Below are 22,289 nucleotides of genomic sequence, written 5' to 3' on the forward strand. Positions count from 1 at the left end.
CATCAGAATGGGCTGTGAGCATAAATAATGTGCTGGAGTGTGCGGGATGCGCGGCAGCCTCGGCGGGAGCTGGGCAGGTAGCGCCCCTGTCCCCTAGCTGGCGCTTCTCTCCTGGTGTCTGGGGTCAGTGGTCAGAGGAGGGTAGGAGTGGGGGGGACACTTTGGTGGAGGTCTTTCCTCTCTAGGGAGTTCCCAGGTCTCCCCGCCAAAATAAGAGTTGGGTCGGCTTTGGTTGAGAAGCCACTGCGGGGAGGACCCGAGGCAGGAACTGCAGCATTGGTTGTGTCTTCAGCAGCAGATGTCTACATTCAGCCACTTCCAGGAATGTTGAATTTCCACCCAGGGATTAGGGTCAGGGTAATCCCCTTTGGTCTCTCCTCTTCCTTGTTGTTCCTTAGTGGACCGCCCCCGGAAATCCCTGCGGGCCCTCCTAACTCCTAAAAGACTACACGTCCCAGGATGTCCCTGGTCTAGCTCCAGGGGGTGGGGGTGGGGGTTCCCAAGCACCAGAGAGTTCAGCCAGTACCACTGGGAATGAGTGCTTTCCAGGAGGGCAGAGAGAGGCCGTGGTCACCACCCCCCGGAGCCCCCCTTGCTTGCCTCCTGGGAGAGATCTCTGGGCCCCAGCAGTGGGGAGCTGCCCTGCACCCCTGGACCCTGCGTGGAAGCTGTCTGGATTGGCCTGACCAGAGTCCCTGGGGATTCCCACCAGCCCCACTCCCTCATTTCTGCCCCCGGCTCGTGCCTTCCTTCAGCGTGTGGGCTTCTCACAGGGGCCCTGGTCTCCTCCTCGAGGGCCAGCATGGAAGGGACACCAGGGCCCTGCCTGGCCCCTGGGCTGGTCTCTGTCACAGAGTGCCACAAGAAGACCCTTCACAGCCTTTGGCGTGGCGCATTCTCCCGCATTCTCTTGGCCTCATGTCCTCAGTCCTTGCCTGAGCCAGGCCGATCTGCATGCAGCCTGGGAGTGACTTCTGGCAGTTTCTGAGAAGAAACCAGCCCCCCAGGACAGATGGCCTAGGACCCTCCGAAGGACAGCCTGGCGCATCATCACCTGTCCAGAGAAGGTTCTCAAACTGGCCTCTGCCTGCAGCCTCCTGGAGAGTTGGTCTCTCCGGGGTGCCCCTTGAAGCATCCTCCCCCCCACCCCCAGGTCCTCCTGCAGCATCACGTTACTTTCTCCACGTGTGACTCTGCGGTGTCAGGATGCACAGCACGCGCCCTGTTTGGCAGATGGGTGACGTGCTCTGATGTCCCCCCACCTCTGCTCGTCCACCAGGGAACAGCTCCCGGTTCCCCGGTCCTCATTAACCTCTGGGGCCTCCTTTCTCACACCAAAGACTGGGGATCAGGACATAATCAAAGCCTGCGTGTGGTGTCTAGAAAACGTCCCGCAGCCCCCATCCCACCCCCCCAGCCCTGGGAGAAGGTGGGGCCTTGGGACCCTGGAGCATGGCACTGCCGCTCCACCTTGGCTCTGACGTTTTTATGGGATAATATACCATTTAGATCACGCAGGTCTGTTTGACAGTGGGCCGCCCCTGTTTGTAATGTATAATATCAGTGCGTCCTGTGGCCCCGTGAGCAGCCGCCCCCGGAGGACAGGCGACCGGGGGGCCCCGGGCCGCGCTGGAGGAGCTCGGGTCGCTGTGATCACCCCGGGGCCGCGCAGGCCTGGCAGGGAGGCGTCCGGCGCCTGAGCTGGGAGCCAGGAGCTGGTCTCCGAGGGCCGCAGCAGCTGTCTGGGCGATTAGGTTCCAGATGGGATCAGCCAGGAAGTGGTTTTTTTCATTCTGACCTGGGGTGTGGGGAGGAGGAGAAGGGAATGAACAGGTGGGTTGGGTTCCCTCCCCTCCCCCCTCCCGGCCCCCCAACAAAGAGTCCAGTGTCTTTAGATGCAAATGCTTTTGAGGCTTGGTGGGGGGGACCCACTGTGTGCCTGGAACCGGAAGGAAAGATGAAGCAGCCCCTCCCCGTCCCCAGGGCAGGAACTTGGTTTTCCACTGGAAATTTCCAGAAATGGGGAGGGGGGAGAGGACTGGCATGCAGTCTGCAGAAGCCTCTAAGCAGCTGGCTGGGGTCCCCGAGGGTGGCCTGGGGGCAGTGCCTTCTTGGGGCACCGTGCCAAGAAAGAGAGTCCTGACGTAAATGACATAAGGACTGAACCGCCCCTGCCATCTTCCCGGGACTGGATGGCGGCTCTTGGCTGGGTCCGTCGGCCTGTCCCTCGGGGAAGCCAGGGGCTTTCCTCCTCGGGACTTCCACAGGCGGCTCCAGGGCCGGGCACTGGGGTGGCCCCTCCATCTCGGAGGTGGGCGTGCTGAGCTAAGCTGGACAGGGGAGAGAAGAAGGCCCGCCGGGGACAGCTGGACAAGAGACCTGAGGAGCCGAGCCCAGGGTGGGGACGTGGTGGTGGGAGTGGGCTGGGCCTGCGCTTCCGCCCGGCGTCCACCCAGCAGCACCGTGGGACGGGCTCCGCCTCAGGCAGTGCCTCTGGGCGCAGCCCCCGTCCCCTGTGTGGGCAGAGGCGGAGGCCCACCCGCAGACCCCGACGGGGGCAGCCAGCGTGTCAATGGGCTGAGCTCACGCGTGCCCCCAGTGCATGGTCGCAGGTCGCATCCTGCTCACCTGTGCTCACGGCGCTGGCCAGGTCTTCACGCTCACCCACAACCAGCCTTCAAGGAATCCCATTCCAGCGCCCCTGGGAGGGCCAGGTGTCTGGTGACCTGAATGTGCATGCTGGTGCATCGCCACTTCCTGCCACCTGCTCTGTCCTTCAGCTCCTGGGCCCCTGCCAGGGTGGAGCCCACTCAGGGCCCTCACTTGCACGGCTTGGCCCCGGCGAGCCGCGCGCCTTGCTTTAGCTCCTTCGTGCCCACTCTCACTGTGGACCCCTGGAGACCCCAGCCTCCCCTTGCAGGAAGGGCTCCCCATACCAAGTTCCCGCCATTCCCAGGACTCAGCGTCTGCGCCCAGCCACCCACAGGCTCTGGCCACGGTGCTGGCCCAGGCCCCTTCTCAGCTCCCCTTCCCTGCCCCTCCTGGAGCCAGCCCAGCCCGTTCTCCAGGGGGCGGCTGACACAGCCGCGGTGCCCAGGCTTGTCACACGTTCTATCTGCAGCTGGTCCCACTGGGGCCTGGCCTCACCTACTCTCAGAGCCCCCCAGTGATTCTGCCGTGCAGCTCTTCCCGGGCCCCCCTAGCCCTGAACGTGCCCCCACATTCTGCTCGGACTCCACCTCTCCTTCCCTGGAGGGCCTCCCTGGGCCTCCAGCCCATCTCCTGTCCCATGTGCTGCGTGGCCTCCAGGCCCTGACCTTCTGGGTGCCCTGAGCCCCCAGGCCGCGCAGCAGCCCCTGCCCAGCTCCCCAGACCAGTGTTGGTGGGGTTGGTGCCCTTTCCCGTGGGGCTGCAGAGTCCTGAGTCTGGGGTGTCCTCGTCCCTTCATTCCTGCCGGAGCTGGGCCACCCAGGACGGTGGGGGCCCCGAGGTGGGTGTGCGTGCCACGCTTGGGTGGCATGCACATGCCTGTGGGTATGAGGAGAGCCTCATTCAGCTTTTCGCCTGCAATTTCACTCCCACATTGGAGTAAAGGGAAGATAAGGACCCTCTCTGGGAGAACCGAGTTGGGGAGAGAGGGGTGGGAGACGTGCCAGGGTCTGCTTTGACCCTTCACTGAAAACCAAGGTGCCCTGCCCCCAAACCTGAGCGCCTCACGGGGCCACGCATGTTGGCAGTGCCCTCTGCATGTCCCCAGCTTGTGTGGACACCTCCCGGGGGCCAGGTCAGCAACTCCTCACCTTCCAGAAGCATCTTCTGTCATTGACAGAGGCTCCCAAGCTGTGTGCGCCACATTTTAAAAGGTGTCAGCCCTAAACAGATTGGCAGAGTGAGCTGTCCCCCTTTTAGTGTCACCCCTGGCGGCGGGGGTTGGGGGCAGAAGCCAGAGGCTTCACCTGAGTCCTAGGGCAGTGGCGGGTGAGGAGGGATGCTGGGGAGGGCTGCCCCTCTCCTGGTGGGTGGCTGCGCAGGCACTGGACTCAGGGGTGGGGTGGGGGCCACCAACCAAAGGAAAATGAGGGACACGGGAGCAGAGAGAAGGCAGGGGCCGTGGGTCTCCCCCCTTGCCCTCCGTGGCATCTCCATCCCGGGCAGGCAGGCCCTTCACGCGGTGCCGCTTTGCTGTTTGGACCTCGAGCCCTGGGAGCCGGCTCCTGGTTCTCTGGCTCGATACCTGGCCAGGGAGGTGTGCGTGGTGGGACTGGCCGTGTCCAGGCCATCTGACAGCCGGCGGCCCCTGCTCTGTGTCTTCGGAGCCCATTAGAGTCCATTAGAGCTGGCTGGACACACACACTTGTACACCCCCCCCCCCAGGATGTGCCCAGAGGCCTGGAAAGAAAGTGACTGGTGCCTGCGTCTTGCAGGAGGGGCTGCTTCCCTGGGGACAGGCAGGGAGGCACATGGGGCACCTCCTGGGGGCCCCCCTTCATGGGTCACAGTCCCTCCAGACCCTCCCCGTGGTCTGTCTAGAGGTCCAGTGGCCTTGAGCACAGAGGTAGAAAGCGGGTTCTGCCTCCTGCACTGGCCCTGGGGGCCTACCATCCTCCTGGCTGGCTTTTGCTTCTGGGGGCCGTAGGCATGGGGGCTCGTCAGTTGTGTCTGGGGCTTCTCACAGGGTTTGACATCACGGGGATGAAGATGGAGACCCTGGGTCTGGGCAGGGCGGTCTGTGAGTCTGGGAGCCCCACAGATGGAGTGGGGGCTGCTGAGCATCTTTCTCTGCAGCCCGTAGGGGGCCATCCAAGGCCAGAGGCAAGATGGCACCAGGGTACTTGGTCAGATGACCCGGGGCAGGTCCCCGGGTGGGTCAGCGGGGGGGTGGGGGGGATGTTTCTGTGAGCATCTCTCTTACCTCTCATTTCTCTGTGTGAGCGTGAAGAGATGCTATGTTACGGGGGCCGGGACTCCGGCCTTGAGCCGTGAGTGGGCCTGGGGTCTCTCCTCTCCCAGCGCATCTGTCCCCAGCCCATCCTCCTTGTCCTCAGCGCGCCAGCCTTCCCCCACTGTGGGTGTGCCCTGCAGCCTCCTTTCTGCTCCCCCTTTTCTGTACCCTCAAACCCTGACCCCTGGCAGGCACCTGTGCCCAGACCTGAGGTGGATTTTGGCCAAGGAGAGTGAGGCTTAACGAGGACAGAGGGGCTGGGGAGACCCCCGGGGGGAAGTCGGGTGGCGACCACCGACTTGCAGACGGGGAGGGTCACCCACCCACAGTGGGCTGGCTCTGTCCTCTGCCACTCACGTCCTCACTGAGCACAGGAGACCCGGAAACTTTGAGGTCAGCGCTGGCCTCCCTCTCTCCTTCCTCCCTTCCTTCCTTCCCTTCATGCCTCCCTCCTCTGGCTCTCCATGGGCAGCCCCTGACCCGTGCACATCTGCTGGGAGGCTCCAGTGGGCTGCCGGCCACCCCCGCCTGGGTGTGTGGTGGCCCCAGGTGATGGTGGGTGGGAGATGTGTGTCCTCTGGAGGCATCTCCAACTCCCCTTCCCTTCCACCGCCCACCTGCCCCAGGGGGAGCCCTGAGCTTCGGGTGGTTTCTGGGCCTTCCTACTCCCCCTCTGCCTCGTAGATCTTCTACCCCAGCCCGCACATCTCCCTGAGGTCCTTCCTCACAAATCCTCCTGCCCCAGTCTTGCTTCCCTCCCAGCCCCCTGCTCAGGTTCCTGTCCCTCAGGAAGGCGCCTTGCACTCAGCAGGGCACCAGCCCAGATGCCTCCTCCCCAGCACTCCCCAGGGCCCTGGCGGCCCCCAGGTGGCGGTTCGGGACCCGGGCGTGGACGGGAATATGGTGAGGGCAGAACTGGGGCTCCCACCTGCCTTCTGGCCTCAGCAGCGGCACCTTGTAGGACAGTGATAGCAGATCCCTTTGTCCCTGGCCGGGGTGCACGGCAGGGAGCGGAAAGGAGCTGGACTCTGGCACCCACAGGACATGCCGGGTCTGCCCAGTGGGGCAGTCGTCCTGTCCACTCAGCCTGCTGTGTGCCCCAGCCACCCCGGCCAGCAGGTCACTCGTGGGCACTTTGCCTGAAGCCAGTCCCCTTTTTGAGACTTTTTGCATCCCTTTGGGTCTCCTAAAAATAAGCTTTTAATTTATTTTAAATTAACAGTAGAATTAAATCTAAATTAAGTGGTAGTGCTTCTTTAGGCCAGCTCTTAAAAAGTCCTTAGTGTGTGTGAATACAGATGAGATTGAGAAAAGTTGGGAAGCTGTACATGAGACTATCCCATCCTTCATGACCTGTTGTAGATTTGGTGACAAGTACCTAGTAGAAACCCAAAATGATTAAGAAAGAAGGGCCCTTGTGTGGGAGATGAGCAAACGGTCCTTGGAATGCCAGACACAAGGGGAGGGGGCCAGGACGAGACCCCATACAGGGACCTCCACGATTGCTGGTGCCTTCAGTGGTCAAGGGCTGGGGTGACCTTGGGCTCCGCTTGAAGGGAAGCTGGGGCGCGGGGGGCGCTGGGGGTGCATCTGTGTGTCTGTGTCGCCGGGGCCAGGAGGCTGCCGTTGGCCAGGGTGGGGCTGGGGGGAACTTAACCCGGATTTCCAGCTTTTCTGTAGGAGGCAGATCTGTGCCCTGAGTTGCTGATTCCCCTCCTGGTCCTTCCTGAAGGTTCCTTCTTTGCTCTGGGCTCCACTGTACGTGCAGCAAAACCCCTCCCCACCCGGTTCTGTGGCTTCTCTATGTGTTAGTTAGCTGTTGCTGTGTAACAAATCATCCCAAATTTGGCAGCTTAAAGCAGCAAACGTTATTACCTCATACTCTCTGTGGGTCAGGAGTCCGAGTCAAGGTGTCGGCCAGGGCTGTGGGCATCTCAAGGCTCAGCGGTGGGGGGCCCCATTGCAAGCTCCCCCCAGGGCTGCCACAGGCCTCAGTTCCTTACTGGGGGCTGGCTGGGGACAGCGGTTCTGTAGAAGTGAGTCTAATCCCACCCACACTCAAGGGGAGGGGACTACATATAGGCATGAATACCAGGGGTCAGGGGTCGTTGGGAGCCCCACTCGATCTGGACCCCTCTTGAGGCTGTAACTGCCCTGATAGGCCCAGCTGCAGGCCCCGAGGGTGGTCCCCTTCGTCCCCCCACACTCCCGGGCTCCCTGCATGGGACCTGGTCAGACCACCGGAGAACGCCCTCCCTCTCAGCCTCTCTCCCCTCTTGTCCAGCTCAGCCCCCTCCTTGCCCCACAACCCTGTCATCGCTTCCTCAGTGACCCCACCTGGCTTGTCCCCTCCGAAAGCCTGCTGCCTGCTCCGTGGAGGGCCCCCAGATAAATGTGGACCTGCTCCTCTGTGGGCTGGGCACATTGTCCACGGCAGCACGGCAGATGTCCGCTCCAAGACGTGCCACCAGCAGGCCGGTGACTTGGCCCCAAAATGGCCTCGAGGACAGTGCGGGTCAGCGAGAGATCCAAGGGCCGTTGTTGGAGGCCAGGGTGCCCGGCCTGTGGTTTCCTCGGATTCCAGGCTGGGCCACGCTGAGTGGGTGAGCCCACACATGGCGGTCGCTCTCCGTAATCATTTGTCTGATGAATGAGCCGGGTTCGAGTTTCACCGTGCGGACAGAGCCCAGGGCTCCGGCTGTGGCTTGGGTGACGGGGATGCGGCACTGTGAGATCCGCGCAGCGCTTTTTCCTGCTGTTCCTGAACCAGGTGCCTGCCCTGGTGAGGTCAGCAGGTGGCCTGGGCTTACCTGCCCGCCCCCCCCAGCCCCCTGGAGCCAGGGCAGGTCAGGGCAGACCCTGGGCAGCCTCGCCAGGCCCTGAGTCCCCCCGAGGAGCAGGGAGCTGGCCCTGGGCCTGGCTACTGGACAGGGAGCCAGAGGTCATGGTGCATTTGTGGCCCCCTAGCCCCTGAGGCTGCGTGGGAGGTGCTCTTTGGGGACCTTGTCCTGTCCGGGCAGCCCAGCACAAAGCCCCTTCCCTCCTTTGGCAGTAGAGCCTTTTCTGCACACAACACTTGCTTGGAGCCCAGGCTGTGAATTGGGGCGAGGGGATCAGTTCTTAGACTCGGGGACAAGTCCCCTGGGGCAGACGGGGTCCTGGTGGCAGAGCTCAGTGGGACCACTTGCTTGCCCTGTGGTCACATTGGGAGCAACGTGGAAGCACAGGCCTCGGGGCTGGAAGCCCAGGGCTGGTTCTCTGCCCCAGTGCCTCTCGCCCTGGCCCCTTGCAGGCCCCAGGCCTTGGGGAGCTGGGGAGCATAGGGCTGGACGCTGAGGTGCGAGCTGCAGGGGACGCTGCTGCGTTTTCCCTCCGGTGGAAATTCCTGCCGGGTTGCCCCAGGCCCGACCCCCCCATGGGCTCCCCTGGGCTGGCTTCTAGTCCGGCCCCGTTCTGGAGGCCACCCGTCCTCCTCAGGCCTGCTCCTCTTCTTGGGGGTCTCAGCTCCGTGGGCTGCGGTTCGCCCACCCCCAGAGCTGCTCGTCTTGCCCTGCACCTCAAGGGTGCCCAGAAACACCATGGTTCTACCTCTGAGAAGTGAGGTTTTCCCTCTCCTTAGGCTTACTGTTTCTGGGATGAGAACGCCTCATCTCTGTACTTGTTTTTTGTTTTTTTTATTTGTGAGAGAGAGAATGAGAGACAGAGAGCATGAGAGGGAGGAGGGTCAGAGGGAGAAGCAGACTCCCCGCTGAGCAGGGAGCCCGATGTGGGACTCGATCCCGGGACTCCAGGATCATGACCTGAGCCGAAGGCAGTCGCTTAACCAACTGAGCCACCCAGGCGCCCTCATCTCTGTACTTGTAAGGGAGTGGGGTGGTTCGTCGGAGCAGTGGTACTGCTAGAAGAAACTGCAAGGCCACAGAGAGCGCACGGGGCGCACCCCACCCTGCGCCTGCCGCACTGTCCCGCGAGCACTGTGGGCCAAGCACTGCGCCAGGAGCCAGTGACAGCCCCCGGGGGAGCCAGGCCTTTCCCTGCTTCTGGCCCCGGGGCCTGAGAGGCAGTGGGGAAGGCCGGGATGGGGTGCGGAGGGCTGGCCCGTCAGAAGGTCGGGCTCCCTGGATGTCTCTGCCAGGAGAGGCCCGGGTCCCTGTCTGCTGGGAGCGGAGCGTTGGGTGTGGGTGCTGGGCAGGCCCGGATCCAGTCTCCCTCCCCGGGCCCCTTGGGGATTTGGTCTCACTTGGCGGCTCTCGGGCGAGTCACCTCAGCTCTCTTGGCAGGACACCTCTAGGCCCCACGTGGCCCAGGGCATAGGCTTGGCAGCTGCCCCGGGGCCCCCTCCTCTGCCGGCAGCTCCCCCCACACCACCCCTGCACGGCGATGCAATCTCCCTGAGAAATAAACAGCATTTTTCGTTAATTAGACCCCAGCCTTTTCTCCATCTCCCTCCCTGCGGCCGTCCTAGCTCACATCCCACAGAGCATTTGCCGGCTCTCACGTGCTCATTGTGGCTTCTCCTCTCCGTGTCCCCAGGCTCTCCTGTGTGTGTGCGTTTGCCCTGGGGTGCTCCCTGGCTCTCTGCCCTTCCTGCCAGTCTCCCCTCCTTCAGGCCCCCCCTACCTGGCCATGAGCAAACCCCTGAGGCTGAGAGGCCCCCCTCCTGAGCTGGGCCCTTGTCAGGGCCCACAGGTGGCCGTGTGCTTTCGAGGGGGGTTGGGGTCAGGTGGCCTCATCCTAGTGTCCCTCTGGCCACCCCACCTTGCCCACACCCCTGCTCTCCGGGGCATCTGGGTCAGCCCGTTGCTGTTACTTTGTTCTCCATAGGATTGAGTTGCTGGGACCCTGGACTCACCCGGGGCGCACGCCTGGCCCTGCGCCTCTTCTACAGGGGCTAGATGGGTGTTTAGCCCACTTGAAGGCATGGCCGGGTGCTGAATGGAGAGCCCTGCATGGAGTCAGGCTGGGTTTCACAGCGGAGGCTGGATGCCAACTGAGTCTTGAGAAATAAAGAGTCAGGAAGGGGCAGCCCTGGAGGGTGAGCCCCGGTGTGGCTAGATCGAACCATACCTGCAGGAGTGGGCAGAGAAACAAGGACAGAAAGTTGGCCCTGGCATCAGGGACCCACAGAACTTCTTGAGAAAGAACTGGTCTCTCTTTCTCAGAGACCAGAGGCTGGTCCATGCAGTGACCTGTGGTGATCTCGGGTCCCCCTCCTGGCCCCACACCAGGACTCTGCAGCGAGTCAGGCCCTTGGTCCCCGGTCCTTCTCAGGCATGAGGGAGCAGAAGCCGGCCTGAATGCTTTCAGTAGCCAGGGAAAGCTCTCCCAGCCCAACATGGTAGCTGACCCCACAGCTGGAGGTCATGACCCCAGGGCACACAGCTGTCCCTGTCCCCTGGCCTGCCCCCATGGAGCTCACCGACACACACCAGGGCCTGTCCCACCTGGGTGTGGGCGCAGGGTGCCTGGCTCAGCCTGTAGCCTTGTTAGGTGTCTTTGGGATGGGTCTTCAGATCCCTGCACACCCACCCAAGCCAGCCCAGCCTCTGGGCCTTGTGGCTGGACCTGGGGCAGGATGTGGGGTGTTCTCTGAAGAGTCTTGCCAAGCCTTCCTCACCCTGGGAAGATGTGTTGCCTCTAAGTGCCCCACCCCGAAACTGCCAGCCTCCAGGCAGGGTGAGAGTCCTGCATTTACTTAGGAAAGCAGAGGGGTTTATGAACCCTGCCGGAAGCAAGAGGCCGGACTTGGTGAGGCTCTAGTTTGGCTCCAAGGGCCGAGGAAACTGCCTCTGTGGCCAACAGCCTGGGGTGAGGGGGTGAGGAGGCTGGGGCCTGCTCCACGGCTGGCACCCAGGTGGGCATGCAACAGGGGTGGCCTCCAGATAAACTGAGGGGTGGCAGGAGAGGGACTAACTGTGTAACTTGGTCTGGGGGTTGTGACTACCCATAAGGGAGGGATAATCAGATGGATGGATGAATGGATGGTTGGATGGATGGATGGATGGAGAGAGGGATGGATGGATGGAGAGACGGATGGATGGAGAGATGGATGGATGGAGGGAGGGATGAATGGAGAGAAGGATGGATGGATGGAGAGATGGATGGATGGAAGATGGAGAGATGGATGGAGGGAGGGATGGATGAATGGAGAGAGGGATGGATGAATGGAGAGAGGGATGGATGGAGGGAGGGATGAATGGAGAGAAGGATGGATGGATGGATGGATGGAGGGAGGGATGGATGGAGGGAAGGAGGGAGGGATGGATGGAGGGAAGGAGGGAGGGATGGGTGGACGTATGGATGAATCCACAGAACAGGCGGGTGTACAAGATGGTAGTGAGCCTGACCCCAAGTGGCCTCCATCCAGCACCTGTCTCCTACCCCTTAATTTCTCCCGCGGTGCTGACCTTGGAGCCTCTGCCCAATGCAGGCAACGATGTCTCCTTCATGAGGTTGGAGAGGGAGGAGGAAGATCACACTCACTGGACACCAGTCTGGTGCCAGGCTATGCAGGACACTATGGCCGGGTCCACTTGGCAATGGGGAGGGCTGGCCAGTAGGGCACACTCCCCACCCACAGGCACGGAGCCTTCCATTGGAGTCCCTCCTGTGCTGGTGTGACCTTGTCAGACCAAACCCTGTGAGCAGACCTGCCTGGGCCTCCGTCTGCCCACAGCTAACATGGGGCATATCCAGGCAAAGCTCGAGGGGCTGGGGGCCTGGGCCCAGGGCACGGGGGCAGAAGAGCAGCGTCTAGGCCAGAGCGTCCACCTCCTTGCGGCTGGCTTCTTTCAAGATGGTGGGAAGGGAGGTGCCTTGCTTTGGCCAAGGATGCTTTTCTAGCTGGGGGCGTTCAGGGGGTGGTGGTGACCAGCCCTGGCCACCTCCCCACACCCCCCGCACTTGCCTGCCCTCAGGAGTGTCCTGGAGGGGGAGGTGCTGGCTGCCTGCCGGGGAGAGTGTGCAGGGAAGGAAGGCTGCGTGAAGAGCAGGAGGGAGCAAAGAGGGGGTGGCTCTCAGCCGCTGCTGCCCAGACCCCCCGACCGAGGGGCCCCATGAGTCACTCTCAGCCTTGAGTCCGAGGGCGGCCCCTTTGCCCAGGCAAAGGGCTAAATTTACCCTTTTAATAAGAACCAGACTTATATCCGATTTTCCTTTTCTTTTATTAGTTCTGGCCTATTGGTGGTTGGGCCTCCCCTGTCATCTTGCCTCCACGTTTGTCAGCTGGGTGGCTCAGCAACCACAGAATTTTCCTATTATGGCCTGAGAACTGCTGCCTTTGGGCCAACCCGGGCTTCTGGAAGGTTCTCCTGGGCCATTGGAGAGGGGCTTCCCATGTGACACACTCATGTTTCTGGGCGGGTGCCCCTCAGCCTGGGCTGCCTCCACCTCCTAGGGCTGGGCCCGCCAGGAGGCTCCCCCACGGCTTCACATTCCTGCCTCCTCCATTTCTCTGTCCCTCCTCTCTCCCTGTGCCTGTCTCAGGCTCCTCGTCTTGTCCAGCCACCATCTCGGTTTGTGGACGGCAGCTGGGATCGTTGGGAGGAGTGCTCGGGGACTCCCGGGGCCGTGGTGGCAGAGGGCTGGCTCGAGGCGGGGCAGGGCCTGTGTCTGGCCAGACCGAGTGAGTGAATGGTGCTGGACAGGCCAACATCTGGGGGCTGCCAGCTTGTGGCAGAGGGGGCTGCCCAGATCTGGACAATGCGTGGTTCCTAGAGAGGCTGCCCAGCAAGGCTGGCCCTGCAGAGGGGCATCCCCCATCGGAGAGGGCTTCGTGTCAGTCTAAGCCACTTCTCTGCTGCAGAGGGGGTGGGCTGCTTGTGGGGAGGCGGGCCTGGCCACGTGGCCTGCCACCTGTCCCCCAGCATCCACACAACTCCCGGAGCCACGTTCAGGTCCAGGTGGCTGGGGGCTGAGCAGCTGGCCTGGGGAGGGGCCTACTCCCAAGCAGCATGGAGTTCGGGAGTTGGGGGTGTTCGAGCTATAGTTTGGTGAAGACTAGAGACTAGGATTCCCTTCTACCACTAGTGAGCCTGGATGTGCCCCCACCTCCCAGGGTGGAGGAGGAGGTGGGCAGGACCCAGTCAGCCGGTCAGCCTGCTGCCCCCTCCCATGTCAGCCCGGGGGCAGACAGAACCAAAGGCCAGGAGCCTCGTCCACGGTCCGGGCCAGCACGGGGACCAGTTTGGTGGGAGTCTGACCCTGGGAAGCGGGTCTTAGAGGCCACTCACGCAAGACCACCACCGCCCACGCTCAGAGCCACGTGTCCGTGCCCATGCTCAGAGCCACGTGTCCGCGCCCACGCTCAGAGCCACGTGTCCACATCCATACCCAGAGCTCGTACTGAGCCCGCACCAGCACCCACACCCATAGCCAGGTGTGCACATTCCTAGCCACGTGACCACGCCCAGACGCCCACACGCACGCCCACACACGGTCCCGCTGCCGCCCCTCTGCCCCCGCGTGTGTGCGTGCTTGCGCGTGCACACTCCCACCTCCTGCCTGAGCCAGTGGTGGGCTCCAGCCCAGCCGGGACTGTTCTGGAGCCTCCAGATCGAGTACACCCAGAGCAGGCCCCGTGGGCCGCCGTGTGGCACAGACTCCGAGGTCCGTGTCGTGGCACTTTGGGCTTCCTGGTAGGGGCAGTCCCAGAGCGACCCCTCCCTCCAGGGCCTGGTCTCCCCATCCCTGTCCCCCTCCCCCCTGCTTTCCAGCTGGCTGGACCGAGGCCTCTGCTTCGTCGTCCCTGCAGGACTAAAGGCTGGACACCAGCTGGACACTCTCCTTCCTTGCTCCCCGTCCTGGAACGAGAGGGCATTGTCCAGATCTGGGCAGCCCCCTCTGCCACAAGAGGGCTGTGGTCTGGTCCATGCAGTGGGCTGCGCGTCCTTCCTGCCTCCTCTTCTCCACAGCTCCCTCTAGGCCTGACTCGGCGCAGGAGGGGCCCTTTGGTCCTCTAGGCAGGCCTCCCGTCCCTCCAGCGTCTCAGCGGCCTCTGGTGTGCTGGGTGAGACCCAGGGGCGCCCCCAGGGGAGTCGGGTGTCCCCGACGCCCAGGTGAGCCCTGCAGGGCCTGGGGGACGTGGGGAGCCCGAGTAGGTATGCGCGGGAGGGTGGGAGCTGGTGGGTGCGGAGCCGGGGAGTCCCGGGCCAACAGCCGGTCAGCCGGGCTTCGGGAAGCCACAGGAGCCCTGAGAGCCCCGGAGGGGCTTGCCCCTCAGGAACGGCCGCAGCCATCTTGGCCTTTTCTTCACAACACATCCTGGTTTCCGGGAAGGGAGGATGCTGTCCCTGTGGCTCGCTCAAGGGAAAGCAAATGCTCGCTCTGCCCAGCTCTCTGAGGCCCTCTGTCTGCCCGTCTTTCCCCACCTTCTGCTCCCTCCGCCCTCAGCCTGGGGTCGCAGTGAGGAGACAGGCTTCCTGGTGCCCCCACCGCAGGACGGCCTGGTGTGGAGGTGGGGGCTGGATAGAGAGCGGGGTGCAGGGGCACTGTGGGCACCTGGCCGCCTGGGGTGTACTGGCACCCCAAACTCAGGCTGCATGGCCCAGGGCCACCTGTGTTGCTGCCGGTCAGTCTCAGCGGCCCCTAGACTGGGGGCTCCTCCCGGCCCCACCTGTGCTCTGGGCCGTGGCAGGTAGGCCTGGCAAACAGGGCGGCGGCGGAAGACCCGGCTGTGCTCAGTTTTGCCTGGCCACGTGGGGCCCCCCTGCCGGGGCCGATGCAGCTGGGTGCTGTCCTCTCTGCCCAGAAGCCTGTGGGCCAAGGCTGGGCTCAGCAGCCACTCAAGATTCTCAGGGAGCTCAGGGCATTCCAGCCCGGCTCCATCCGGCTGGGGCAGCTGGGAGGGAAGCGGCCGCCACAGCCGGGGCCAGGGATGGCTCGTTTCCCAGTCCAGGTTGTCTAGGCCTTGGGGCGTGGGGTCAGATGGGGTTCGGGGTCGAGGCTGGGCCTGGGGAGCCAGGCCGCTGGGGGGTGTCAGGCAGCCCTCCCAGGCATGCTGGCCCCTGGAGCAGTTTTCTCAGCCAGCCCGGTGCCCAGGCCAGGCGTCCGTGGGGTACTAGGCAGAGCTCGGGCGGTGCTGGAGCTGGGACGGGAGCCCTGTGTCGGGCTGCAAACCCCAGCTTGGGTTGGCCAGGCCCGGGGGCCGTGCAGAATGTGCAGCACAGCATGGCCTGCCTCTGGCCCTGTGGACACCTCACACCGCGTCCAGGCCCCTTTCCTGAGGCCATCCTACATATGTGCCATATCTGTGATGAGAACGGACCGAGAACCCCGGGGGAGTGGCCAGCTGGACCGTGCACGCTGGAGGGGCTGGGGCAGCCTCGGAGCGGATGGGCCTCGTTCAAACCCCAGTCGAGGTACCTGGGACCGTGAGTCCAGACGAACAATGCCCCGTGGTGGGGTGGGCCTGCCGTCCGGGACTGCGAGAAAGCAATTAGTGTGAGGTTAGTAGAGCCCCTGGTCTGAGAGGGGCTGGCGGGTGGCTCCAGGATCGGGGCTCCTAGCTGGGGGCGGGGGCGTCCTAACCGAGCACCTCTCTGGCCTTCCCTGCTGCGGGCTCCCACTGTCCCTTCCCGGGCTGGTGACCGCAGCAGTCCGTGGGCAAGGACCCTGCCAAGAGGAAAGAAGCCTTCAGCCCAGTTCCCGGCCAGACTTGGCTCGTGAGGCTCCAGCCCTGGCCGGGGCCCAGGCCGCCTCTGCTCACGCTCTGTCTGGGGCTGGCTACTGGTTGGCGGGAGGGGCTGGGAGGTGGCAGCCAGGTCTGCCCATGCCCCTGCTGGCCAGGCACGCTGCCATCTCCAGACTCCTTGGAGGTGGAGGTGACAGTGAGAGCCGGGTAGGGGAGGCTCCAGGGGCCATCAGCCCGCTCCCGCCACCCCCCATTGCAGCCCACCTGACAAGGCCTGCAGGACCTTCAGCTGCTAGGCCAGGGTGGCAGTGAAGGGATTGAGCCCTTCCAAGCAAGCAGTGTGGAGCCCCACGGCACATGTTCCAGGCCGGGGGGACTGGCCTGCGGGTCAGGGGGTATGGGAGACCCCCCGGGACCTGGCGCTGCAGACTGGGGTTTTAGGAGGGAGTCTCTCGCCGTGGCTCAGGGCATGGGGTGTCGGTGTGTGCAGTGGGGGGCGGCGGAAGTCCCTTGTGGCGCTGCGTCAGGGCGAGGGCACGTGCGCCTAGGGCACTGTGGTGTGCTCTTGGGGCCTGGGGTCTCCAGGGACCCCTGCTTCCTTCCTTGCGTGCATTTTACAGTGAAGATGCAGACATCATATCTGCATGACGAGGCTCTTCTGTTTTCAACATGAAAGGGAAAGAGTGGAGAGAGGCTCCCAGGTGGACGGTCTGAGCCAGACCACCAGGCCCGGGGCCCACTGGGGGCAGCTGGGTTAGAGCAGGGGGGCAGGGGTGGCCCTGAGGGCCAGGGGGTGGGGGAGGGGCTGGGTTGGCACGCTGTCCCATCCCCTTCATTCCCCACGCTCTGGGGCATGGTTCCCTTCCTTGGACTCTGAGAAGCCAGCTCTCTGAGGGTCCCCAAGAAGGTCCCCTCGATCAGGAGATAGGCTGTGTGGGGGAGGTCGGCCCCAGGCTCGGGGGCTCTGGCTCAGCAGGAAGCACCGCCTGTCACTGGTGTGTCTCCTGCTCTGTGGAGCCAAGACCAGGGGCTGGCTGAGCTGAGCTGCTCCCCGCCCCCCCGCTCCGTGCAGTGGGACCCCCTCTGGGATGGCATCAGAACAGGGCACCCATGAGAATCTCCACCCAGGGCCAGGATAAGTCTCCTGGGGGAGGGCCATGATGTCCTGGGACCTCCCCAACCCAGGTTTCAGCTTAGGACAGCCCACCGGGCCTTGGGCCTGCTCCCCATCTGTCCTGGCCCCAGGTGGGTGACCCTTGGGTGGGGGGCTCTTCAGAGGTTGCCTGCTGCCTCTGTAGGAGCACCAGGAGTGGGCAATCCTGTGCGGGACCCACCTCCAAGCCTCAGCTTCCCTGGACCCGAGGGCCAGAGGGCCCGGTGGGACTCTGAGCTTCACTTCCCGTCCAGCCTGGGGCCTGGCCCGCCGCCTCGCCCCCGCGGTGTGGGAGAGCTCAAGGTGCGGGCTTCTCAGGCTGAGCTCCTGGAGAAATCCTTTATCCAGGCCCGACTCTTGGACTCGGTTGCTTCCCACTGTCCCGGGAGGAGCAGGGTGGGAGGGACTTCCCTGGGAGGGTGCGGGGGTGGGAGGCCCTGGGAGACTCGGCCGGGCCTGGGCGAGGCAGGAAAAGGCCTGCTCATCCCCCAGGCATGGCCCCCCCAGGGTCCCTAGAGCCCAGCAGGGGCCGCCCTCCCACTCCTGCCCCTCCACCGGCGGCCCCTGGAGGCCAACACTTCCCTTCCCAGCCCAGAGTCCCCCCCCACTGGCTGGACGCCTGTGGTCTGGCTGCAGCCCATGGCAGTCCCAGCCCTGTGGTCCGGGAAGTCCCTGGCTCCTAGGCACCTTCGTCCCCTGCCCCTGGGTCCGCTCAGGGTCTCCGTGCAGCCTGACACCCACCACAGAGGTCAGCGTGTAGCCCGGTGCCCCCGCCGGAGCTCACAGACCTGCCTCCGTGGCCTACGCACAGGAAAGGCCCCTTTCCTCCGTAACGTCCCATTCACACTCTGGCAGGGCGAGAGGCCGGCAGGGTCCCCCCCGGGGCAGCCCCTCCCTCTCCCCTGCTCTGGGCCCTGCCTCCTCCATGCTGAGTCACCCCGTGTCTGGGAAGCTCCCAGGGCCACGCCAGGCTGGGTGAGGAATCACAAATTCACAAATTCCCCCTGCCTCCCAGGCTGGGAAACGGCTGCCCTGACTCACCTTGGGCAGGACCCCCAGAGCCACCGTGAACCCCCCGGGCCCCAACACCCAGCCCCACAGGGTGCTGAGCCCCCAGGTCCCTGCTCCCCGTCCCCTGGGATGGTCCCAAGCCAGGCTCACTGCCCGTGGAACAGAGGTGACAAGGTGTGGCCAGAGCGGGGCCGTGCGGTGCAGCCCTAAACCACCCGCCAGGCACCAGGGGCCGCTCCTCGAAGAGCGGTCTGTGAACGCAAATGCCCGGTCGGCATGGAGAGCCAGGGGGGCTTGCTCAGCCTGGCGGTGGGCCGGACTTGGGCAGAGAGGGGACACAGTGGCGAGGGTGCAGGTGGACCTGGGGGGCCGCGAGGCCAGTACTGGCGGAAGCACAGAGGGGTCCTGGGAGGCAGATGACAGGGCGCCCGCCTGCCGGCCTGGCCAGAACCCCAAGAGACCCCCGGGGCTGTGAAAAGCAGGCCTAGCTTTCTCCTCAGGCTTCTCTCATCCTTCATTTCGGTCTCGCTCACCTGGGACGGGGCTGAGGAGTCAGTCGGTTGGACCGGGGGGAGAAGGTTGAGACCCTACTGTGGGGAGAGGCTGGTCCCCCCGGTGCTGCCCGGGCGGTGGGCAGAGGCTGCGGGGCCCGCAGGGCTGGAGCAGGGCCTCCGCTGACACTGGAGCTCTCCGGGAGGTGTGGGCAAAGCAGTCTGGCAGGTTGGCCGCTGGTGGAGGGACCATGGCCTGGAGAGTCGGGGGCTCTACCTCTGCAGAGAAGGCCCACCCGCAGAGCAGCTTGCTCCCCACAGGCCCAGGGCTTGGCATCTGGCTGCCAGGGTGGGGGAGGGGGCGGCAGGAGTGCAGACAGTCACCGGAGGGCACTGGACCCCGAGCGCACCTGTCGGAGGGCCTCTGGGCTATTTGAAGACAGAAGCCCTGGGAGTTGGGGGCCCAAGAGAGCACCGGGGCAGGGCTTCCTGGTGGGGCTGCCCTGCTCAGACTCATTCTTGCCCCCCGTGTCCACAGCCGGCAGCCGCCTGATGGGGAACTCTCCGGCCTCCTCTTTCATGGGCAGCTTTCTCACCGGCAGCCTGGGCTCAGCGGCCCCCGCGCACCCCAGCGGCCCCGCCCCAGCCCCCTCAGAGCAGGCCTACCGCGCCTCCCACCCCGCCACATCCCAGATCTGGTTCTCCCACTCCCATGAAGGTAAGTCCGCGGCGGGGGCCAGAAGAGGGGCTCCCCTGCTGTGGCCTGCCGAGGAAGCCCCCACAGGGGAGGTGGTAATTGGGTGGAAAGGGGGGGGAGCACCAGGCAGTGGTCCTAGCCAGATGTGCACCACAGATGGGCAGAGAGGGAGGGAAGGAGGTGGGGCTGGGAGGGCTCTGGGGGAGCCGAGGAAATGTGGAACACAGCTGGGCGGGCCGGGGCCGGGCTGCACCCACCTCCCCAGACCCAGAGAGGTATGGGCTCCAGATGTGCCAGCTGGAGGGCGGGGTGGGGAGGACAGAGCTGTCAGCATGCTCACGCTGCCACCTTGGGGGCCTGGCCAAGAGCAGAGTCCCTCCCAGGCCCCTGGCCTCCCCGTGGAACACGGCCCTGTGCGCGCAGGCCGAGCGGCCGGCAGGAAGGCCCCGGAGGCCCCTCTGGGACTCTGGGGCTCCCTGCAGTTCCCCCAGCTCTCTGCTGTCTGTTCAGGCCCGCGGTTGCTGGCGTCCACGCGGCTCGGGAAGGGTTAAGGCCGGCGGCGCTGGCTGGCGCACCAAGAGGTAATGGCACTTGGCAGCGGGCACGGAGGGCTCTCCGCTCCTGGCACGGGCACCGCCGTAACTCAGTGACTGCTGGGCGGCAAGCGCTGTTTGCGGAGCGCGCACCCACACACTGCGCCCGCCGCCGGGTTCCAGGCAGGGAGATTAGCACCCGGCGCTGCAGGAGAGCCAGAGCAGCCTCTTTGTGCAACAAGAAAGGGGCTGTTTTCCAAACAGGACAGGTGACAAGTGAGGGACAGTTGTTAAAATAATCTGGGCTTTAAGCGCTGTGCAGAGTGCACATGTTGGGCAGGCGATAAGGAGCGGCTCTCTTTGCTGGTGGAGGGGAGGCCAGGCCCGCCCCGAGGCCCCGGGCAGTCAGGGCAGGCGCCCTGGCCCGCACTCACCTCCGCCGCCCCCGGCTCCCTGCCCCCACATTCTCAGGGGCCTCCCCAGGGGAGAGCCGGTGCGGAGGGGGCTGGGCCCTGGCGCGAGGCCTGGCGGCTGTGGGTGGGCCCAGCGCTCTGCACCCCCCGCCCTCAGCCCTTCCAGCCCTTCCGCCTTCTGTGTCCGCCAGGCAAGCTCCTGGCCCTGGCAGGAGCATCTGGGAAGGATGCCTGTGGGAGGGAGGAGTGCAGCCGAGTGTTGGGGAGCAGGCAAGGGGAGGCCTGCAGCAGCCATGGGACCGCCTCAAAATAACGAAGTAACGGAATAACGGCCACTGCCCCACCCGGGCCCAGCCACAGGTGCACGGTGCGCCCCAGCTGGCTGACTCAGTTTCCCCTCCGTGCCAGGGTGGCCCAGGGTCGGGGCAGCAGCTCTGCTTCAGGAGACACATATCCCCTTCCCCTCTGTCCCACCCCTGGGGACCTTACCGGCATGGAGGGCGGTTTGTGGGCAGCGCCACCTGCCCTGGGGCCCGGGGAGAAGGTGTCCCTGTCCTGCTGTGGGGAGAGGGGGGTGGGAGGCAGGCTGCAGACAGCACCCTCAACGGCCTCCCACCACTCACTTCCCCTGAGCCAACGGCCACACCAGCAGAGTCTACCTGGCTGGGGGCAGGGCAGCCCAGCCCCGCGTGCGTGCGGGCGGGCGTGCAGGCCTCCTAGTTGCGTCCACCGTGGCCTGAGCGGGGAGAGGGTCAGGGCTAGGCCACACTGAGGACGTTTCTCCCTCTCAGGCCAGCCCGGACACTGGCTCTGTCTGTGGTCTGTCCCTCCACCAGCTCCCACACACCGCCTGCGCCTCCTCGGGCTCCACGTGCCTGCAGCCTGGTGGGGGAGGGCCTGCCTGCCGGGGCGAGGGGCTCAGTGGGCCAGGGCAGGTGGACAGAGGACAGAGGAAAAGAGGATGTGGCCTCCTAAGCACCCACGCAGCCCCCAGGGCGCCGGGCGTGTAGGGAGCAGGGCCCGCCCGAGGCCGAAGATGAGCCTGGGAAGGGGCAACAGCTCTGAAGGGGAGAGCACCCTCCCGCTGACCTACCATGTCCTACCTGAGGGTAGCTGGTGTGTGTGTGTGTCCCGGGGACCCTGCAACCGCATGCACCCTCCCGGCCTGTGCCTCGGTTTACCCCCTCGCCAGCTCCCTTTTCTCTGCCTTCCGTTGAGCGGCCCGCCTCGGGATCTCCTTCCTGCGGGGTTCCCCGCCCCCCGACAGGCCACGTGGTGCCGGCTGCCTCGCGGTGAGCTTGGAGCGTGGAGGCCAGAGCGAGTGGCAGTGCCTGCTGGCTGGCTGCCCTGGCCGCGTGCCCGGCTGCTAGTTTGACGGGGTGCCAACTGGCTCCCCGCGTGCCGGGGCCTGTTTCTCTGCCGCGTGTGCTCAGAGGGAAGGGGGGTGAGGCGGGTGGGGGGCACGCGACACGGCCGGAGAGTGGGGGCTGGCGGGCATGGTGGGCTGCCTGGGCGGGCTGCTTAGAGGTCTGGCTCTCACCCTCATCCTGCTTCCTTCCGCTGCCCCCGGGATGGGCAGGGTGGCAGGTGCCCAGCAAGGCCTGCTCACCGCCCCCTCCCTGACCTGGGGCTGGCCAGGGCTGGGCCCCTGAAGGGCCAGGAGACCAGGACGGGCCAGCAGGTGGGGGCCGGGTCAGAGGAGGGGCCCAGGTGACCCCACCCCTCCAACTCCAGGCAGGACTGCCCACCTCTCCGTTGCTGGACCTAGCTCGCCATTTGGGGGGCAGCCGCCAGAGCAAGGGCCCAGGCTTCCTGCTTCCCTGGCGGAGCAGCTGGGGTGCAGGGGAGGCACCCTGGAGCTGGAGGAGCCGCCCCGGAACATCTGGCCTGGGGCAGAGCCTGTCTGTCCAGCCCCCAGGCCTCCTGGCCTCCTAGGCTCGCCCAAATGAAGGGTCCTGCCAGAAGCTGGACGTTCCCCTCTGAGGCTTAGGGTGGGAGTGGGCGGCAGAATGGGCCAGGGCAGGGGTGCGCCAGTGTCCGGCCGCCTGCCCTGGGTGGGTCGGAGCGGGGGTGGGGGCGGGGGGGGCACAGAACAGCTGGTCCCATTGTCATGGAGCCTGGTCCCTCTCTCCCACCCCACCCCCAGCTGCCGGGCTGGGACCACCCACAGGGCCGGTGAAAGGGGATTCTGTTCCTGGGGGCTCAGCTGGGGGCGCCTAGCTGCTGCACACCACAGCCCGGGCTACTCGTGGTGGAGGGGGAGCCTTGGGGGGCAGCAGGCACACCGGGCCTCTCTGCCAGAGGCGGCTACTGCCCCCCCAGGGCTGGACCAGCCTCCCGGGGCTGCTCCCAGCCCCCAGGCTTCCCCGCACCCTGCCAGGCACCTCGTGGCCCACTCCGTCCCCTCCCCTGGAAGACT

At 65.1% G+C, this 22,289-nt stretch overlaps 1 protein-coding gene across 6 annotated transcripts in view; it reads left to right on the plus strand.

Moving 5' to 3' along the window:
* The window catches only part of BAHCC1 (BAH domain and coiled-coil containing 1), a 66,904-nt gene that overhangs the window by 11,832 nt on the left and 32,783 nt on the right, over positions 1-22,289 (plus strand). For 5 of the 6 annotated variants that reach the window (XM_064583099.1, XM_064583098.1, XM_064583101.1 and 2 more), the window contains one exon: positions 18,766-18,945. In XM_064583099.1, the coding sequence (XP_064439169.1) occupies positions 18,766-18,945 (180 nt within the window). Of the gene's footprint in view, positions 1-18,765; positions 18,946-19,434; positions 19,506-22,289 lie in introns of those variants that run through there. The other variant, XM_064583104.1, reaches the window with a different exon arrangement.

The sequence above is a fragment of the Mirounga angustirostris genome, unplaced genomic scaffold (genome assembly GCF_029215605.1).
Source record: "Mirounga angustirostris isolate CCGP_5_RB_7025 unplaced genomic scaffold, mMirAng1.0.hap1 SCAF_17, whole genome shotgun sequence".
Classification (NCBI taxonomy): Eukaryota; Metazoa; Chordata; class Mammalia; order Carnivora; family Phocidae; genus Mirounga; species Mirounga angustirostris.